General features: G+C 38.9%; 1 protein-coding gene across 1 annotated transcript; it reads right to left on the reverse strand.

Annotated features, from left to right (window-relative positions):
* Positions 1-1,869: 1,869 nt before the first annotated feature.
* On the reverse strand, positions 1,870-20,580 carry LOC128861154 (uncharacterized). The gene is made up of 5 exons (XM_054099072.1): positions 19,767-20,580; positions 19,505-19,699; positions 18,476-18,723; positions 14,941-15,333; positions 1,870-2,333 (listed from the first exon to the last, which is right to left on the reverse strand). The coding sequence occupies exons 1-5, from the start codon at positions 20,578-20,580 to the stop codon at positions 2,082-2,084; spliced, it is 1,902 nt and encodes a 633-aa protein (XP_053955047.1). The 3' UTR covers positions 1,870-2,081.
* Positions 20,581-20,704: the final 124 nt, after the last annotated feature.

Here is a 20,704-nt window from a genome sequence, read left to right on the forward strand (position 1 = left end):
CCACAGTTGGCCCTCTGGCAGCTCATACAGTAAACAAACTATGCCCGAAAGTAGTGACTTGCTCCTAACGTTACCACCAGGCGTTCACGGGTTAACATATTAGAATAAATGAAATAAATGGATACAATCATGGCACCCCAAGGCGAGTAAGCGCATCTAACTCTTCGCATGAAAATCGACTACATAGCAAAAGCAAACAATCAAGTTCAGTAATTACAGGGCAATCAAAATTCCAATCATTTATAAATATATGCAATAATTAAAATATTATATTAAACCCTCCAATAAACTCTGATAAACATGCAGATGTTCATACTTATAGATTCAATGTGCATCACACGAATCAGCCATTGCTTAATCACACACCATCTACGTTTATACTCTGCAGCTGTGTGTGTGTGTGTGTGTGTGTGGGTCCAGCGCACAGCTTTGTGCATAATAAATTAGACCAGCCAACCGTGAAGCATTTGCTAAGCACGCCGAGGTAGCTACTGCATAGTTGTAGGTAAATGTTGATTTTGTACTTGAAGATCGCACTTAAATGCGAATATTAACAGGTATTAGCCAAAGTCAGCTTAACACGACCAGCAACAACACAGCCAGGCCAGATCTATGCAGAAGAGCTCAAAGTGGGTAATTTTAGCCGTCGATCGTTCATAATTCACACCACAAACGATCCGGTATTTTTCACATTTTTCATACAAACGCCGGCTATGTACATACATACACACTAGGGCGGGTCGATTTAAAAATCGCTTATTGCTCTGTGAAAATCGTATTCTAGGGATCAAAATAAGAAACTTTGCCGAAGGAACCATACCTCTAAAACGAATTCTGATGTCCCCCAATTTGGGTCGAACGAAAAATCCCACTTTGATCCATTTAGAGTGATCCAATCGAGCCCAAATGTATGACCGACCCCCACTAACTTTGGACGGCCGATCCACCGATGCCAGAGCCACAACTCCCCTGGGGGGTTCCCCATACAATCATTTCAAAATATCACCATTTTTGGCCTTTACATGAGAAAATAAACTAAAAAGTTCGACCCAAATTGGGGGACATCAGAATTGGTTTTGGAGGTATGGTTCCTTCGGCAAAGTTTCTTATTTTGATCCCTAGAATATGATTTTCACAGAGCAATGGGCGATTTTTTTGCCTCTCCACAAATCGACCCGGCCTAATACACACATAGCAGCAAAGGCAATATCAGCAGCACCGCCAGCAGCAGCAGCAGCAGCATTGCGAAATGTTGCAGATTTTCTTGAGTTTCGCAGTGGATAGTTATTTGTAAAACAACCAGATGTACACGATGATTACACGCCGGTATGCGTCGCCACTGCGCTCGGCACACAGAAATGTCGCAATGCCACAATGCAGACAATTGCAACAACGACAGCAGCAGCAGTGGAGTAGCAGGCAGACATGGTACAGCATTGCAACCAACAGCAACCGCATGAGCAATACAGCAGCCAATTGAGCAGCAGCAGCAGCCACGTCAAGTTGAAAGGGGTTATTGTGCGCAAACGCTTTTCTACTTATCTAATGCCTTTACGCTTCGGACGAAGTTTATGGTCCACGCAACTATTGTGTGTGCTTAGTGTTGTAATCGTTGTTGTTGTTGTTCCTGTGTTTATTGGCTTGGTCGACATCGTTGGCATCTGCTACAGTTGCCGCCATTAACTGCAAAATTGCAAAGAGCCATGAATGCAGGCGAGTGTTGAACGTGTCAGCAATTTAAAGCAAAACTTCAGATGCAACTACATGGCTTCCTCATGCCACTCGAGTTATTTATGCCGCCAATACTGGTACATTTCGCGATAGCTACAACGAATTCAAAGTATTTAACAGTTTTTGTAACAGCTCAGCAAGGAATGCTGTTAAAATATAAAACATCTACTATTACATGAACTGAGTTATTTCAACGCCAAGTTATTAATTTTGCTTAGACAAGAATGCCGATTTGGCCTTTTTTTTGTGTTTTGTTGTTAAGTATGATAATTATTGATTTAAACAGAATATAAAAAATTCAATTTAAATACATTTTGATTTTAGCGCGAAATATCTATTAAATTTGTTGATTATTTCTTCTTTCCCTTTTTTCCTTTCTTTCCCTTTTTCTTGCCACCGCAAAGGGCAGCTAGCGCTTCGTCCAGCTCTTTATCGGTAATTTGTGTTTCAGTGGTCATTTTCTGTTTCGGCAATATAATCGGTTGTTTGGGTGTCTTCAGTTCGATTTCGATGCTATTTTGCTTTCGGCGGTAATGCTGTTTACTGCCTAATTTCACTAGGAAAACATCGCTTTCGGTGTCCTCGCAAGTTTTGTAGCAAACCTAAATGGATGGAGATTTCAAAAGACATACAATTTAATTCCACTTTTTTCTACCCATTAACAGAGAAATAAATTTAATAAATAATTTAAATTAAAATTATTGCAAGGCAAGTATTAGGAGGGGAATTTGTCACCTGATGCTAATAATGATTACACTGTGCTCGGATGAACAACTTTTTCTGCAGGCAAAGATTAGATAAAAAGTTGATTCTACTTAATACATGGGCCGTAAAGTCCCGGGTCTAGCACATAGATGGCACTAGTTTTATTGCATTCACCTCTTTTTCAGTTAGTACTAACCTTAAAAAGACAGCTGTTAAAATTTCAAGATATCCTATTCATTATTTCGTGAGTTATTGTGCTAAGAGAGACGATACTTTTGTTATTTTCAAAACAATGAATCAAAAAGAATTTCTTGTTTAAATTTTACACTGTTTCTCGATGGGAAAAAATATCGTTCAAGCGCAGCAATCGCTTGCAAAGTGTTGGGGGGACACCGCTCCATCAGAAACAACAAATAAACGATGGTTTGTTGACTTCAAACGTGCTCGTGGAGACACCGGATGATGCACAACGCAGTGGACGTCCAAATGAGGCGGTAACATCAGAAAAAATGGAAAAAATCCACTAAATCGTTTTGAATGATCAAAAAGTGAAGATGAAGAATTAGCTGACATCGTAAAAATATCAAAAGAAGTGCTGACTTTATATTGCATGAACATTTAGCAGGTATATACCTATGAAATGAGACTTTCAACTATTAGTCCATAGATGTCGCTAGGAGTATTTTTAAACCTTCCCAAATGTCTTGTTTTTTCCTCTGTCATCTGTCAACAATATTCAGTTCATTGTTTGTTACGTTTCATACAACAATGCATTTTTGTCGCTCTTAAAAATGTCAAGTTTCGTGCCTTCAAACTACGATTTGCGGACATCGGTGATTTTCTGTTGTCAATTGAAGAAAAACCCTTCTCAAGCTCATCAAATGCTTATAGTAGAAGCTTATGGTGGGCATGCTCTAAGTAGAGCACAGTGCTTGAGGTTGTTTGAAAAAATCTGAAGTGATGATTTTAGCGTGGAGAACGAGGACCGCCGAATTGCAAGCATTGTTGGATGAAGATGATGGTCAAACGCAAGAAATGATGACAGAGCAGTTGGGAGTGACCGAAAAAACCATTTCCAAACCTTTGAAAGACAGGCATGATTTTAAAGGTCGCAATATGGGTGCCGCATGAACTGACTGAAAGGCAGCAAGAGAACCGAACTACCACTTGTGAAATGCTGCTCTCCCGGTTCAAAAGGAAGTTTTTTTGCATCGAATCGTTACGGGTGATGAAAAATGGGTACAAGCGTAAACGATCGTATGGTCCGCCCGGCCACAAGTGAAAAACAACAGCCAAACCAAATCGCTTCGGCCGCAAGGCAATGCTGTGGGTTTTCTGGGATCAGCGTGGTATGATTTGGTACGAGCTATTAAAGCCAGGTGAAACAGTTGACCAACGACAACTGGCCGATTTGAACAGCGCTATACACCGAAACGCCCGATCGGCATCACAAATTAATTTTTCTTCATGACAATGCACCGCCACATGCACCACCACATCGAACAAGAGCAATTGGTGGAGACGTACGATTGGGAGCCGCTGGTGCATGCGGCTTACTCACCAGACTTGGCGCCTTCCGATTATCATTTGTTTGCATCGATGGGCCACGCACTTTCCGAGCAGCGCTTCAATTCTCACGAAGAAGCCAAAAAATGGCTCGATGATTGGCTTGCGGCCAAAGACGGCCAATTTTTTTTGGCGCGAATCCACATATTGCCTGAGAGATGGCACAAATGTGTCGCAAGCGATGGCTATTATTTTGAAGATTAAATTTGTAACCATTTTTTGTTAATAAACTTTCGAAATTGAAAAAAAAGTTTCATTTCATGGGTATCTACCTTAGCCAAACACAAATGATGGCAGAGCAAATTGGAGTGACCCAATAACCATTTCCAAACGTTTGAAAGACATGGGCATGATTTAAAAGGTCGGAAGATGGGTGCCGCATGAACTGACTCTATTACATCAAACTAAACCTTGAAAAGAAAAGAAAAAATCACTGAATTTTACGATATATAAAAATGTGTTTTTAGATTTTTTTTTTTTTCAATCATATTTTTTTACAATTAACAACGTATTTTCAATCATTTTGGTTTTTTAGATCTGTTCTACTTCCAGTAGGAACTGTATTTTTTCTACTTTCTATCTTCATATCCATAACCCACTCAACTCCCTCTCGAATTAATTAAGGATATCTTATCTAAATATTTGCGTTGCGTGAAATTGACTTTCGAGCTATGCTCTAATGGACTTTTCTTCTAAGAATTATGTATAGAATCCGAATCGGCTAGAAGCAGTGTCGGGAAAAATCGTTTCATACAAATTGGGGCACCCTAATGTGCACACATACGAGTATATAGAAATAATCAAACGAAATAATTCCATTTTTTGTGTTTATTTGATTTTGATTTACTAGCAAATAATCAGGCGAACAATTATGTTTATATTTACGTTTGTTATTCAGTATTAATCCGTGAGTTAAAAAAGCAAATAAATAAATTTGTCACTACGGTTAATAAAGGAGTCTTAGACTATCTTCGGGCATTCACCTTAATTAGAAAATTTAAGCAAGTAATAAAGCTCAATTTACCGTGTAAAAACTCAATTAAGAAATTGTGCAATTATTACTCAATTGGAACAGTTCCAGATTAAGAAACTACTGGAAGGGGATAATAAAAAAAAATTATATTGTAGATAATGAGCGATTTCAAATAAAGAAACTATTGGGAGGGAACAGATTTAAAAACTCATTAATCAAATAAATAAAAATATAAAAAATAATTTAATAATAATTGAATTGGAACAGTTCCAGATTAAGAAACTAATGGGAAGGTATACTCGTATGCGGAACAAATTTAACAACTCATTAATCAAATTAAAAAAAATAATAATAATTTAACTATGCTGCAACGTATTTTAACAGATAACTGTAGACAAAAAAGTCATCTACTATGAGCGGACTCGAGAGATGGTCAAATGGCTCCCATTCCTATTGTGACGTTACGACACAGACTGCAGAATATTTGATTCTAAAGTAGAGTTGGATGCCATAAACAGAAGGCTGTTAACTGCCTCACCAAGCACGGAACTTAAGTATTGGGTTGGCAACTAAGTAATTGCGGATTTCACTCATAGATGGCTTAAGTTGAATTTTTAGGCTTGCAGACGTAGTACAAATGCAAAACACATTTTGTTATTTGATAGTTGGCAATGCAGCTGTCAATCAGTAAAAAAAGTTTATTGATCGGTTGCGTAGTTTTCGTTTGGCGTTCGTTAAGAAATGGAAAATTAAAACGAACATTTTCTTCATATTTTGCTTTTTTTATTTCCGCAAAGGGAAAATCGTATCGCAAGCTCATAAAAAGTTATGTACGAAGCCTTAAAAGAACGGCAGTGTCAAAATTGGTTTGCCAAATTTCGTTTTGGTGATTTTTCACTCAAAGATGAAAAACGCCCTGGTCGTCCAGTTGAAGTTGATGACGCCCTAATCAAAGCAATAATCGATTCGGATCGTCACAGTACAACACGTGAGATTGCAGAGAAGCTTCATGTATCACATGCATGCATTGAAAATCACTTAAAAGAACTTGGCTATGTTCGAAAACTCGAAATTCCATGGGTTCATCACGAACTGAAAGAAACGCATTTCACGCAACGCATTAACAGCTGCGATTTGCTAAAGAAACGTAATGAAAATTATCCATTTTTAAAACGACGGATAGCTGGCGATGAAAAATTGGTTGTTTACAACAATATCAAGCGGAAAAGATCATGGAGAAGGCCAGGTGAACCAACTCAAATAACATAAAAAGCTGATATTTATGAAAAGAAGGTTTTGTTATCAGTTTGGTGGGATTACAAAGGAATTGTCTACTTTGAACTCTTACCACCCAACCGAACGATCAATTCTGATGTCTACATTGAACAACTAACGAAATTAAACAATGCAGTTGAAGAAAAGCGGCCCGAATTGACAAATCGAAAAAGAATTATACTCCAACATGACAATGCAAGGCCCTACACACATCTTTGGCTACTCGGCAAAAATTATTGGAGCTTGGTTGGGAAGTTTTGCCACATCTACCATATAGTCCTGACCTTGCAGCATCTGTTTACTTTTTGTTGCGAGCTTTACAAAACTCCTTGAATGGTAAAAATTTCAATAATGCTGATGATGTCAAATCATACCTGATTCAGTTTTTTGCTAATAAAAATCAGAAGTGTTATGAACGTGGGATTATGATGCTGCCTGAAAGATGGCAAAAGGTGATTGATCAAAATGGGTAATACATAACAGAATAAAGTTTTTTAGTTCCATGAAAAATTTGTTTTTGATTTTCTAAAAAAAAATCGCAATTACTTAGTTGCCAACGCAATAATTACGTAAGCTTGCAGCGAAAATCGTTCTGCATTCTCTAAGGGTTCCAGGTATAGGTGGCGGGTTCTAGGCCTGGAGGAGTAGAAGGCTTAATAGATCTTAAGTGCGCAGTGCCCAGTTGGTAAATCCTGGGGTCTGAAACCTGATGTGGTCCTATGGATATACACAGCACTTATCAGACCAATCATCACTTACGCCTCTGTGGCATGGTGGCGACGGAGCATGGTTAAGGGGGTCTTCTGGTCTCCAGCGAAAAAAAAATCGATTTTTTTTTTTGCATAATTTTGTTGTATGTGTATGCGAGAATACGCCACAGAAAGGATTTTTTGAAAATCGCATTTTTTCACATTTTTCTGGGCACCGAAGTGTACCCTCCTCCGGCCGTTTTCATCATAAACTTTATCTTTAAACGCGTTTCCCCGAAAATCGTGTTTTTTAAGCATTTTGGTCACACTTTTCATAGTAGTTATACTCCGATTTCAATGGTTTTGGTCTTAAAAGGTTCGGAAAACTTACCGCTAAGTTTCCCCGTGTACGATTTTTGAAATTTTTTTTCATTCCATTTTTATAACCTTTTAAAGTTCAAAAAATGAGCAAAAAAAAATTTTTTTTGCAAATTGTTGCAGAACTTTTCGAAAATTTAAAAAAAAAAATCTGTCACGGGAAAACTTAACCAGGGCAACTCTGAAGACAACGCATATCTAATTTTTGCTTTCTGATTACCCAGGTGGAAAAACCGTGACCAAAATGGAGACCTGCTTCGTTTGGAGGTGGACGTCTTCAGCGCCATTTCAAGGTCGCGGGTGTTAATTTTTTTCAAAGTCAAAACCATTTTTTAAAAGCCAAGACATGTACCTTTAAAATAAAAAAATTTTTTTTTAAATATTCACAGGATTTGTCACAATCAATCCCCAAAAAAACCCTTCATTTCAAGGCCTCGAGACCAGAAGACCCCCTTAAATCCACAATCCAGGAACTATACAGGCTGCAAAGAAGTGTATGTTTATGCATCACGGGTGCCATGAGTACAACCCCTGGTGATGCCCTAAATGCTATGCTTAATTTACTCCCCCTGGATCTTAAGATACAACAGGAAGCAATAAAAGCAATGTGTAGACTCCATAGATATGGTTTCTGGCACGAAGACGAAGCTTCGGGACACAGAGAAATCTTTAAGTTGCTATTTGAGCAGTATCCACTGTTTGTGGCACCCAAAGACGACCTGATACCCACACTTTGATTTGGAAGGAAATTTGATGTCCGATTACCGATGGGTCCAAGAATGAAATAAGCTAGACCTTAGAGCCGGATAGTACTTAAACTATAGTAATAAGTATCACTATGCTAAAAATAGCCGAATGGATAATCGAGAGGAGATGGAGCAGGAAACAGATTGGAGCTTTCAGTGACAATCAGGCTGCACTGAAGGCCCTGGAGAACGCGGAGCAAACCTCAAAGATTGTTCAAGAATGTAATAAGAAGTTTAATTCTGTCGCAAGACAAAACAGGCTTGTACTTATATGGGTTCCAGGGCACTCCGGTGTTCAAGGAAACTAAATTGCCGATGAATTGGCCAACCGTGGATCAGCGGTTCCTCCACAAAGGCCAGAGCCAATAATCGGAATCAGTTCCACAGGAATCATGAATTGGATTAGCGATTATGTATGCAATGTACATAAAGAGCGATGGTCCGGTCTAGAACACTGCAGAGCTGCAAAGCGTTTTGTGACAAGTCCGAACAGAAAACTGTCAAACTTTCTACTAAAACTTGGGGAGGAAAGACGTTCGGTTGATGATTGGTATTATTATAAGACACAACCCATGGGGTCAGCATATGACCACCATTGGAATCATTGAGGGCCCAATATGCCTGTCTTGCTTAGAGGAGGCGGATAGCACTGAGCACTTTCTCTGTGAGTGTCTTGCCTTTGCTAGAGCACGGCTACGAGTTTTAGGTTCCGATATTGTGAGATATAACTCATTCTCATTCTCATTCGTTCTCTAAAACTGGAGGATATTTACGGATTTGCCAAAGAGTATGGAAAATTCTTACAGGACTAACTATCTCTATCTCCGTATCTTTCCTATTTCTTTCTTTGATAGTTCTCTCCTTCCCTCCTTGACTATCTATCAAATAATCAAATACATGCGTGATTTTTATGAAACAAAACCAAAGGCCATTCTTTTGGCTCCACAAAAACGTATAAATATGGTGTGAATTTGATAAAGTTTTTCTTTATCTACCCAAGCCTTGAACTTTTGAACTTTACACTCTCTCAATTATAACCTCAACTCATTCAAAGCATTTATTCAGCAACACTTATTCAGTTTTATACATACTTTTTTTTTAATTTCTTACAGCCTTACATACACTTGCCACATAAGAGCATTGAAATAAAAAGGCGAACTACACATACAAATTCTACTCACCGATAAATGGAGCGTTTATGCAACACATGCGGTTGAAAGGCATTGCATGTGTATCATGGATTTGGAATAAGAGTATTTGTGGAAAACTATGAAGTGAATTGAAAAGAAAATCATTTGCACGCAAACTGGGGCAAATCGGTACTTCACTTTTATTCCATACAATACAATACCCAAATGCAGTGTATTGCACGGGTTTGCATTGACGTAACTCCGATTTGACTGACTAGCTACAATTGCTATGGAATTATTGGCGATGGCCATGTCGGCGATTAAAATCATTCGAATGAAACAATCACGCAGCAGCGCATTGAATGAAATGGTTGCAGTCGTCTATTTGAATGCACATTAATCTAGCTGTATATATACATACATACATACGAGCATATCTGCATGCATTCCCTGCGGGGAAAACCAGGACAGGCAAAGCGACAGTTAATATATACAAGTATTAGTTCAATTAATATGGAAATATTCAAACCGTAATTAAAACGGGTGTGAAACTTTACTAAAGCAGAACTACGAAAGGAGAATATCATACAATAGCGGAGACATTTATCGCTTAAAAGTTAGGAGCAGATGAACGCTTCAAAATCACACGCCCAGCTCAGAATTCGTTGATTTCCCTGTAGGGCCTACGCCACTGCGCCCACATTTGTAGGCCAGCAACAAGTGCAAGTAATGCACACATACATCCACACGTACATGCGCGCGTGCCGTCGTTATTGTTATTTACCTTTTAAAGCACACAGCAGTGCACCGTGCAGCTACTTATATAACCCAACATCGTTAGCCACATCCGTAAACTCGCGTTTGTTAAAAAAAGGTTGGCTGCATTTTTTCTCTTTCTCCCGATTCTCTCAAGTCTGTTGTACTGATGCAATACCGGTGCAATGCAAATGCGGCAGCACAAACAATCGTTATTGGCTGGTGTATTTGAGCAACGTGAGTTTATAAACAACTGCAAGCGCATATCGATGCGTACATGTCGAACACTGGGATTGTCAGGCAGTCATGCGTTTGGTTGGTTTTTCGTTTTCGTTGTCTATAAATCAATGCCAAAAATGGCAAATGCTGTGGATTTTGGCGCATGTAGCACAACTTTAGCTGCGTTAGAAATGTTTAGATATTAGGTTGAATCATGAGAAAAATTATCCAGTAACTTAAGTTTCGAGTATTCGCACTCAAAGAGAAAAATATTTAACCCTTTCGTCCCCAGCGTCGCCTGTGAGCAACTTCGGCAGTTTAACAGCTTACGTAAAGCGTTACTTTTATTTTTGTCTGTTTGTTATAAATAATAACGGTACTTTTATGTTATCTATTCAAAACACGAGCAAAAAAAATCATTTGTAGATCATTTAGCGAAGTAAAGTTGAATAAACCGCAAGTACAGCGCAAAAAATATTGTTGTGAAATTCAAAAGAGTTTTTAAAGTGAGTGACTAACTTTTATAATAATGAAAAAATTTCAAAAAGTTTATATGCCATGCTTTTTAGCAAGGATTTAACTTTACGAAACTGAATTTAAATTTGGTGAGTAATTTTCAAATTGCATTGTTGCTTGTGGGCAACCTTGGGCCATTGTGGTAATAAATATTTTTGTATATTACTTAGTTATGAGACCGAAAGAGAAAGGATTGTACGATGACGATATTGAGAGGACTGTTTACTTTGATTGGGATGCCTCTTCTGACGCCGAAAGTGATGACGAGATGGATGACATTTCTGCAGTGCTAGAAAAGAATTTGGAAGGAATCGCGCAAAGAGGGGAAACTATAGAGATTGTCCTTATCGAAAATATGATTGCAAAAGAATGTGAGCCGAAATTTGTGTGGCTGGTAATTGCTTTGAAAAAGTTGACCCCAAGACACTCAGGTGGAGAAAAAGGCCATTTGTACCTTCGGAGACCAGTTGGTAAGAAAATACTTTGAAGGTCGACGATGTGATGACGCCAGTAGAATATTTCTGCACTTTTTTTAATAGCCAAGTTTTTGATTTGATCACACAACAAACAGATTTGTATGCGCTGCAAGAATACGGCATTGAGCTCAAATGCACTGTTGAAGACATTAAACGCTTTATTGGTATTTTGTTGTACATGGGTGTTTTGAAATTGCGTCAACTCAAAATCGCATAGTCAAAAGATTTAAATCTTACCGCTATAACAGATTCAATGCTGGGCGGCAAGTTTGAAAAAATAAAACAATGTTTACATTTCAACGTTAACACTAAACAATCAAAAAAAGGCGATTTGAACTATGACAAGTTGTACAAAATACGTCCTTTACTAGACCGTCTCAAAGAAAATTTTGGAAAGCTATCCCAGGAAGAACATCAAAGCGTTGATGAACAATTCATTGCGTTGAAAGGTATACATTCATAAATGTCAATGAACATTTTAGTTTAAATTTTTGTTACAGGTCGATCGACATTTAAACAATACAACCCTCATAAATGGGGTCTGAAAATGCGTGCTGGAACCTCTGGATTAGTGTACGGCTTTACGTTGTATGTTGGTGAAGATACCTGTCCTGCTTATGGATTGGGGCTATCTTCGAATATAGTTTTATATTTGGCAAACGGTCTTCCTAAGGACAAACATCTTTAGCTTTATCTCGATAATTGGCTTACGTCAGTAAGCCTTCTGATTTCGTTGAAAGAAATGGGCATATTTGCAACAGGATACTGAGTTAAAAAAGGGAAAGGGATCTTTCGATATGAAATGTGAAATCAACAATAATATTGTATACGTCGTTTGACAATAAGCCAGTTCAACTTATATCCTCGTGTGAAAGCATTGAACCTGTTGGTATATTCAAATGTTGGAATCCAAAGAAAAAAGCTTATATTGATGTTGCAAGACCTGCGATTGTTGCTTCTTACAATAAGGGTATAGGAGGTGTAGGTTTGGTTTACATGCTCATGGAGCTCTACAAGGTCAACCACCGTTCAAAGAAGTGATACATAAGAATCTTCTATTGGTGCCTCGGAATAGCCGTTACAAGCGCATGGCTATTGTATAGAAAGTATTTAAGCTTGATAAACCCGAGGCAAAAGCATATTCCTCTAATAAAATTTCAACTAGAAATCGCTCATGAGTTGCTTACTTGCAACTATTTCGCTCGGAAAAAGGAAAGACGACCATCGAGTATTGAAAGAGCTAGCTCGATAGTATTCCTGGGCTCCCCATCAAGCAGCGTGTCTTCCCAACAGTCGAAAAAGTACAGGTTCCAACCGAATCTTCCAGTCTCACAGCGTTACGATAAAATGGAACATTGGGTAGTCTTTAGTGAAAAGGGACGTTGCAGATTGTTCAAGACAGGAACCCCAATGTCCAAATGCCTTAAATGCAAAGTCCACATTTGCTGTAATAACAATAAAAACAGTTTTTTGTCTTATCATACCTAATTTTTCAAAATAAATAAAAATCATTTAAAGTTGTTCGAAAGAAAAAATGTGTTTCTTTTGTATACCACCATTGCCCAAAGTTGCTCACAAGCAACTTTCGGCAGCGCTCAAACCGTGAGACGTGACGACTCAAAATTTTGGGCAAATGTTTCTTAAACAAATACAAAAGGATTAAAATTAAAACAAAAATGTCGTACCACAGGAAAAAAGTTGGTGTCGAAAGGCTTAAAAACAGACAGGGCATGAACGAAATCCAATAACAATTTGCAAGCTGATGAACTTGTTGGCGGAAAAAATTGCAAAAATTAATATTTTTTTTAAATTGTGCTACCTCGTATTAAATTAAATTAAAAAAACAAAATAAATAAAATGCAAGATAACGAACTTAGCATCACGTGATTTTATTTTATCCACAATAATTTGCTCCATTTGATAACCTATACGAAAAATACGTAGAGGCCCCCCAAAAGGCATTTAGATCGCGCAAAACAGTGTACCGAGACCAGAGGAGACAATTGTGAATAAATAAACTCGAAGTTATCAGAACAAAGCTCTTATTGTTTCTATTTTAGCTCAGTCTTGTTTATTTTGGACTTCGCATTGTATATAAATATTGCCAAGTTAGTTAATAACCACGAAGTTCAAGTTTAAAACACAATTGAATACATTCAATGCTTTCGATTTGTATTTCGCAAACTGCAGCCACGGTGACTGGACTGTTTATCATTGAACGATTCCTATTTAATATAGACTTCAAGTAAACTTTATAAATTTTATCTCAAATATATTCGCTTACATTCTCCATTTTAATAATTTTTATTTAAATTTAGAACTTTCGACTCAATTCGCAAATTTTAATTCGAATTTATTTTTACTTTGCGATTAGCTGTTTTTCTCAACTGCTTCTCCTCGAAATGAAATGTCTCACTCTCACTTTCCCCTACTTTGCAAGCTTTTTGGATACCTGAACACCAAAACTTCAAAATTTGTAGCAATTGTTACAAATTATTTGCTTCATGAACAGACCTAGTAATAAGTAGAAAGAAACGACAGCGCGAATCGACTGTTAACCCCCTCTTGGTTACCGAAACGACCCGGATTTATATCCGGTCAAGGACTGTCACTCCAGCAGCATTCCCCGTATGGAAGTATGGGGAATGTTTATGCTACTACAACAACAGTTACCTTCGACAGTTTGCTCACCTTCTCAGCGCATGCAACCGCAATTGCCACTAAAGTCCAAAATCGCAACAAGGTCCTCAAATAGCTTGCCGGCAGCACTTGGGGCAAATACAAAGAAATGTTGCTATCGACATTTAAGGCAATAGGCCGGGCGATTTTAAACTATGCTGCATCTGTCTGGTCGCCTGGAACCAGTGATACGCAGTGGACGAAGCTACAGACTTGGCAAAACACTGCCATTAGGACTGCGACAGGATTTCTTCTGAGGCTCACACTACAACATCTACATGACTAGGCCTATTTGCTCCCAGTAAAAGAGCATAAGAAACTGCTCAGCAAGCAGTTCGTGTTAGGATGTTACCGCAGGTCCCATCCATGCAGAAACCTGCTTGAGCCTGAGCCGCCTTCCAGTCATGTGAGGCACCTCCTCAACTACACAGACGAGATCCACGGCAAAACAGACCGACAATTACTGGATCGGACAGTGTACAGATAATTAACGACATTCATTGGTAGACTCTTACCATCTTCTTAAGCTCCCGACCCCCGAATGCCGTCATCGAAGTCCAACCACCACCCATTGCAGACGAAGAGCTCCAACTTCCCCGAAAGTCCCGCCTAACCTGGGCAGAATTACGTTCTGGATACTGTAGCAGACTAAACTCCTACCTATCCAGAATCGGAGACGAATGAAGGCACCCCGTACGACACTAAACACCTTTTCACATGCCCCATCAAACCCCTCTCCCTCTGGACCCAACCTGTCGAAACAGCAAGTTTCCTGGGCCTACCGTTAGATGACCTAGACGAAGACGACCGGTGATTACACTACACTGACAGGGCAAAGTTACTGATACAACAACAACAGCGCGAATCGAAGTCATTGATCATGGACTGGTCTGACATAGAGCATATCTTCGCCAAGGTCTTCAATTTGCCTATAGTTGCCCCCTTATTACCCCCGATAAGGGCAAATCAGAAAAATGTCATTCCACTACTGAAACCTGGAAAACCGTTATAAATTATTTGCTTCACAAACAGACCTACTGCCTCATCATTAAGTAGGGCATTTTTTAGAATATTGTTTTCAAATTGCCGACTAAAACTTACCTCGATGCCCTTTTTTCTAGTATCCTCATTAATGCCCTTCAAAGTGTCCTTAATTTCTTGAGGATTTACTTGTAAGCAACAGTTTCGCATATTCTGAACAGGTAATGGTGGCCCAATCGGACCACAACCGTCGTCACCACAGGAACCTTTGCGTCGGTAGAGTTCTAGTTTTTGATCTGCGTTGCAAATTGACTTGATTTTGTTGAAGGGCAAACAATAATTTTCAAGTTCGCACGTATCATTCCCGGAATATTTAATGTTGGCTCGGATTTTCGGCAACCTCGGGCCATTGATAATGTTACCGTTTGTCCGGCGTTTGACATGATTTTTCGCGAAATTACTGCGTTGCAAAATCTCATTTATGGTTTCACACCGATTGTTGCTGTTGTTTTCCTTAAGATATAATGGGAATTTTTGAGATGTGTACTCGTAAATAGTTTAAAATAAAACAAACTATATAAGATAACAATAAAATAATACAAAATTAAATTAAATTAATTTAAATTCTATTAAGTTTATAAGTTTGGGGAAAAGGAAATCCATTATTTTTGTGTAAAATTCAAAACTTAATTTAAGATGTTTCGGATTGTCCGATTTGGGCGAAATATGCAAATTTGTTGCATAATTTTGTTGCCATTTTATAGGTAGCTTCATAATACCTCCCTCCTAGAAGTTTGATTTTCACAATCTCTTGATGGCCATCTCTTAACACTCAGGAAGTTTTGCAATGAGAGAAAAAGGTGGTAATCGCTTGGCGCCAGGTCCGGATTATATGGTGGATGCATTCAAACTTCCCAACTACAGACGTGTGTGGCACCTCTTTTGTTGGCTAATTCTGGCCGTTTCTGATCAATCGCTAGCTTCCAACGGTCCAGTTGTTGACAGCAGAGATCTGAATTTAGTGTTTGGCCATAAGGAAGCGACTTATGCTGAATGATTCTTTTCAAATCGCATCAAATACACAGGTTGTTGTTATTCGTTTTCGCACAATATTCTCACATGAGACACACCATTTCTCATCCCTAGTCACCATTCGTAATGGGTCGATTTCTTCCGTTTGGCCAAGGCTTCGCAGATGAAAATTCGATACATCATATTTTTTGCTGTTAATTGGTGTGGCCGCCGTAGCCGAATGGGTTGGTGCGTGATTACCATTCAAAATTCACAGAGAGGTCGTTGGTTCGAATCTCGGTGAAAGCAAAACTAATAAAAACATTTTTCTAATAGCGGTCGCCCCTCGGCAGGCAATGGCAAACCTCCGAGTGTATTTCTGACATGAAAAAGCTCCTCATAAAAATATCTGCCGTTCGGAGTCGGCTTGAAACTGTAGGTCCCTCCATTTGTGGACCAACATCAAGACTCACTGTACGCGCCAATTATTTATTTATTTATTTATTTTAATTGGTGTGGCACCCAAGCATCGAGCTGCTTTTTGAATTCAGCTTTGCGCAAATGATTTAAAACTATTCTATGGTCGATCTTTGATTCCTGTGTGATACTATAAGTAATAACTTGCCGATCATTTTCGATTATTTCTGTGATTTATCGGCCTTTTCGACATTTTCGTTTACATCAAGAATACCTGAACGGAATCGACGAAACGAAAATGGCACGTAATTAGCTGTTAAACTTACGGCACCATAAAAACCATTGACAATTTCAGCGGCTTGGCTTGCATGTCGCTTTTATCAAAGAAACCCCAAGAATGATAAACAGACTGCGCCTTCCGAATTCGCTGTGTTGTAAGATTCCATCAATAAACAAACAAAAGGAAGGGGAATTATTTGTGTGTGAAGAGGAAGCAGAGAACGTTAACATTCTCTGGAAGATGAGTAAGCGAAAGCAATGGAAACAACCAAACACAAGAAATTATACGCACACTCACATACTTTCTTGCCACGGCGCCTTCCGCATAAAAACGCAAAAACCTGAATTTGGAGGCTTTATATTCATTTGCGTTTTCACAAGTTAACACACGGAACTTCGTTTACATTAGTTTGCTTAGTTTTAATTTCACAAATCAGAATATTATCAAGCAATTCACCGAATTTTCACAAATATGTCATTTCTTCTACTTTTGTTTGTTTTGGTCGTTTGATTTGTATTCCGAAGGAAGCTGACGTCAGAGTAAAGTAACTGTTTTTTAATGGCGCCACCTAATAGTACTCAATTCGCCTTACAAACAAAACTGTAAAATTTACCGAATTTTCTCTTTTTTGACTGCCATTGAAAGGAACTCCCAACTGAAAGGAACAAACAAAAAACAGTAAAAGATTTTGAATTTTTTTAGTGTGAAATGTCACCTTGACAACGAGCACAAACTTTAAATTGCTTGAGCGATACTTTACGAGATATCGATCTCTACAGCCACCTACCGCTAAAATAATGCATTTCTTTTTCCCCAAACTAATGTAATATTAAATATATATTTTATATTATTATATATATATAGAAAGGGTTTTTCAATAAGGGCGGGTAGATGTTGAAATCGTCAATCGTGGCGTTTGCTGTGTGGCACGTAGCGCCGTCCTGCTGGAACCAAATGTCGTCTAGGTCCATATGGTTCAATATGGGCCATAAGAAATTGGTTATCATCGTTGTGTAGCGCTCGCTGTGGACGGTGACCGCCTCACCAACGTCGTTTTCAAAAAAAAAAACGGACCAATGACACCGCCGGCCCAAAATCCACACCAAACGGTAACTTTTTGAGGATGCATTATCACTTGGGGAACCTCGTGTGGATTGGTGTCGTCCCATATACGGCAATTTTGTTTGTTAACACAGCCATTCATCCAAAAATGCGCCTCGTCACTAAAGATGATTTTTCGCCCAAAACTGGGGTTCTCTTCCAAACGATTCGAAGCCCAGTCAGCGAACAAACGGCGTTGTCTATAGTCATCAACTTTGAGCTCCTGGGTCAGTTGGATCTCGTACGGGTGTAGGCCCAAGTCCCGACGCAAAATTCGCCAAGTTGAAGTCTGCGAAAGGCCAAGTTCTTGTGCACGGCGAGGAATAGACTGCCTCGGGTTCTGCTGTACGCTTTCACGGACCGCGGCAATGTTCTCGGCTAATCTTGCGTTCCTTGAACATACGGGTGTTGGCTGATTGTTTACTGACCCGGTTGTCTCAAATTTGGTCACCAAACGTTGAAGAGTCGACTTTGAAGGGCCACCACGTCTACCGAAAAATGGGGGCAATGCGCGCAACGTTTGCGTTAACGAACACTCATTTTGATAATAAAGTTTTATCATTTGCTGTTCAATCGTGTAACTTGCCATGATGATTTGGCATAAACAACTGATAAATAAACAAAAGATTTGACAGATGTCACCAAAACCAAATGGCTGCCACAGGGCGCCAAAATCGACCCGCGCCAATTGAAACCCCCTTTATTTTATATATATTAATATAATATTAAATAAAATTCATTTACTTTCAACTAAGTTAACTTTAAGTCAATTTAATATGAAATAATTTACACACATACATATGTAAATATGGCACATGATACGTGTGTAAATAGACTCTTACTCACTTTGGAATTCTTCTTCTCACAATCACTTCCACTCTCGTTATCACCGTGCTGCATACCATCGTCAACGCTTTCCACTTGATGCGTGTTCTTTAGTACGCGTATTACAAGTCCACTACCATTTAGGCAAGCCTCAAACTCTTCGTAGGCTTCGGGGCCCGGCTCAGGTTTTGTAGGCGTCACAAAACAAGGAGGCATAATCTGCGGTGGGCCACATTGGTGGCATGGATCAGATTCCTCATCGCTGCTTCCTACCATACAAAAACGTAAGTAATGGAGTTGTAAATGCAGCTCAGATTTCAGCACACGCTGTGCAAAAGTACAGAACATACCCTTTTTAACAGTTTTTGGAAAAGGTTAATCGGAATTTAAATTTTACCGGTTTTTCTCTGATTTTTACTTAAATTTTGTTTTAGATTAATATTGGAAATTTTACGTTTGCTTTTCTAATTTGGTCCAGCATATTTTTGCATCAAATAGTACAGTTAATCGGAATTTAAATTTTACCGTTTTTTCTCTGATTTTTACATACATTTTGTTTGAAATTAATTTTGTAAATTTTACGTTTGCTTTCTCTGATTCTTACACAAATTTTGTTTTAAATTAATTTTGGAAATTTTACGTTTGCTTTTCTAATTTGGTCCAGCATATTTTTGCATTAAATAGCGCAGTTTCCGTAATGCTCTAGCTTTGGCTATAATTTAAAAAAAAAAAATTAAGGAGACATTTGCGGAAACATCGAAGAAAGCTTAAGGAATCGCACTCGTTTCGTCATAAGTATTAATTAAAAGGAATTCGGGTGCACGGAAATATACCGTCGTAGATCGCTGACGCGTAAAATGATCGATAATGCGCGATTTTGTAAGATATAATCAGTATTTTACGGTGTATATTTTCAAATTTCGCCTAGATCAATACAAGCAATGAATTTAAAAAATATTTCACTAATTTAAGAGAATTGAAAAAATATATGGAACAAAAAGGGTACGATCCACTTCAGCGGTACATTTGTATGCTTTTTAATTGGCTTACCCGCTTCACATTCATCCATGCATTCTTCGCAGGCGCAGCCCTTGGGTTCGTTGGAGAAATATCGTTGACACATATCTGTGCGCTGTTCTTTATTTTGGCATGGATCGGGTTGCGGACAGCACCGAGGCGGTGGCGGTGGGCAGCAATTGTTTTGCGGAGCCCTCTTTTTCTTTTTCTTACAACCAACAGGGCACTCTGTGAAAATGCACATTTATGGAAATATCTAAAAAGTTTAGGAATCGTTTGTTCGTTTGGCTCTTACCTCTATCGCAATCGTCTTCGCACTCTTCGCAAGGACAACCCTTGTCTGCATTGCATGCAAAATACCGGCGACATATAGGCGGTTTATTGTCGGGCTTTTGGCAAGGATCCGGCATCGGACACACACCTTGTGGCTGTGGCGCTGCTGCTGGCGGACATATAGGAGGGCATGGCGTCGATTTCTTACCGCAACCCGTTGAGCAAATGCTTGAGAACGGGAAACTATTCACAATCGTTGGCCCATTGCAAACCAGCCGCATTATAAGCACCAAATTGCCGGTTTGCATGTGCTTCATATTGAACAGAGGTAGCAAGCGCTTGGTAATCTCTGATGACGGACACATCTGTTCACGACGTCCTAAAGTTTCATCGTCGCAATCATTATCGACGACTGTGGTTTTAGATGGAGTTTTCGGATCAGGCAAGCGGGCCGTGTGTTTGGCCAATTGCTCCATCCAGTTGGGATTTTCAATATTGAAGCTTTCTGTTACCTTATCGAAAAGTGGCTTGATGGGAATGTCTGTAGCACCGACAAGGAATTTACATTTATCGATCTTTTTTTTGTAGATGTGAATAAGCAGTCGGTCTTTATCGGTTACTGGCGACTCCAGTGAGAATATACATAGTTTTCCGCATTTTGGCGCGCACATATCCACGCATTGCCCGAATTCGCGATCACAAATCGAGACAAAAACGCTAGACCGAAAGGAAATTTCACAGCAAGTGGGGTACTCCTCTGGGGCGCAATGATTCGGTCGAGTTATCAACAGATCATCGACCACAAACTCGAACATGTACAGAAAATTTTGCGCCATTTTGAGAATTTAGTTATTAAACAATTTTATAAAAATAGATTAGATTTTTATTGGTAAAATGTAAAAAAATTTCTATTTGGATTGAAAATTAAAATTGTTCCACGCCAAAAAATTCCGAGTATAA

This window comes from Anastrepha ludens, chromosome 4 (genome assembly GCF_028408465.1).
Source record: "Anastrepha ludens isolate Willacy chromosome 4, idAnaLude1.1, whole genome shotgun sequence".
Lineage (NCBI taxonomy): Eukaryota > Metazoa > Arthropoda > Insecta > Diptera > Tephritidae > Anastrepha > Anastrepha ludens.

Excerpts from the sequence above, each read along its gene's own strand:
- LOC128861154 (XM_054099072.1), bottom strand. The coding sequence starts at position 20,580 with ATGGCGCAAAATTTTCTGTACATGTTCGAGTTTGTGGTCGATGATCTG. Across the intron at positions 18,724-19,504 it reads CATGGATGAATGTGAAGCGG|GAAGCAGCGATGAGGAATCT; the intron begins GTAAGCCAATTA and ends TTTGTATGGTAG. Across the intron at positions 15,334-18,475 it reads GTGAGAAGAAGAATTCCAAA|GAAAACAACAGCAACAATCG; the intron begins GTGAGTAAGAGT and ends TTATATCTTAAG.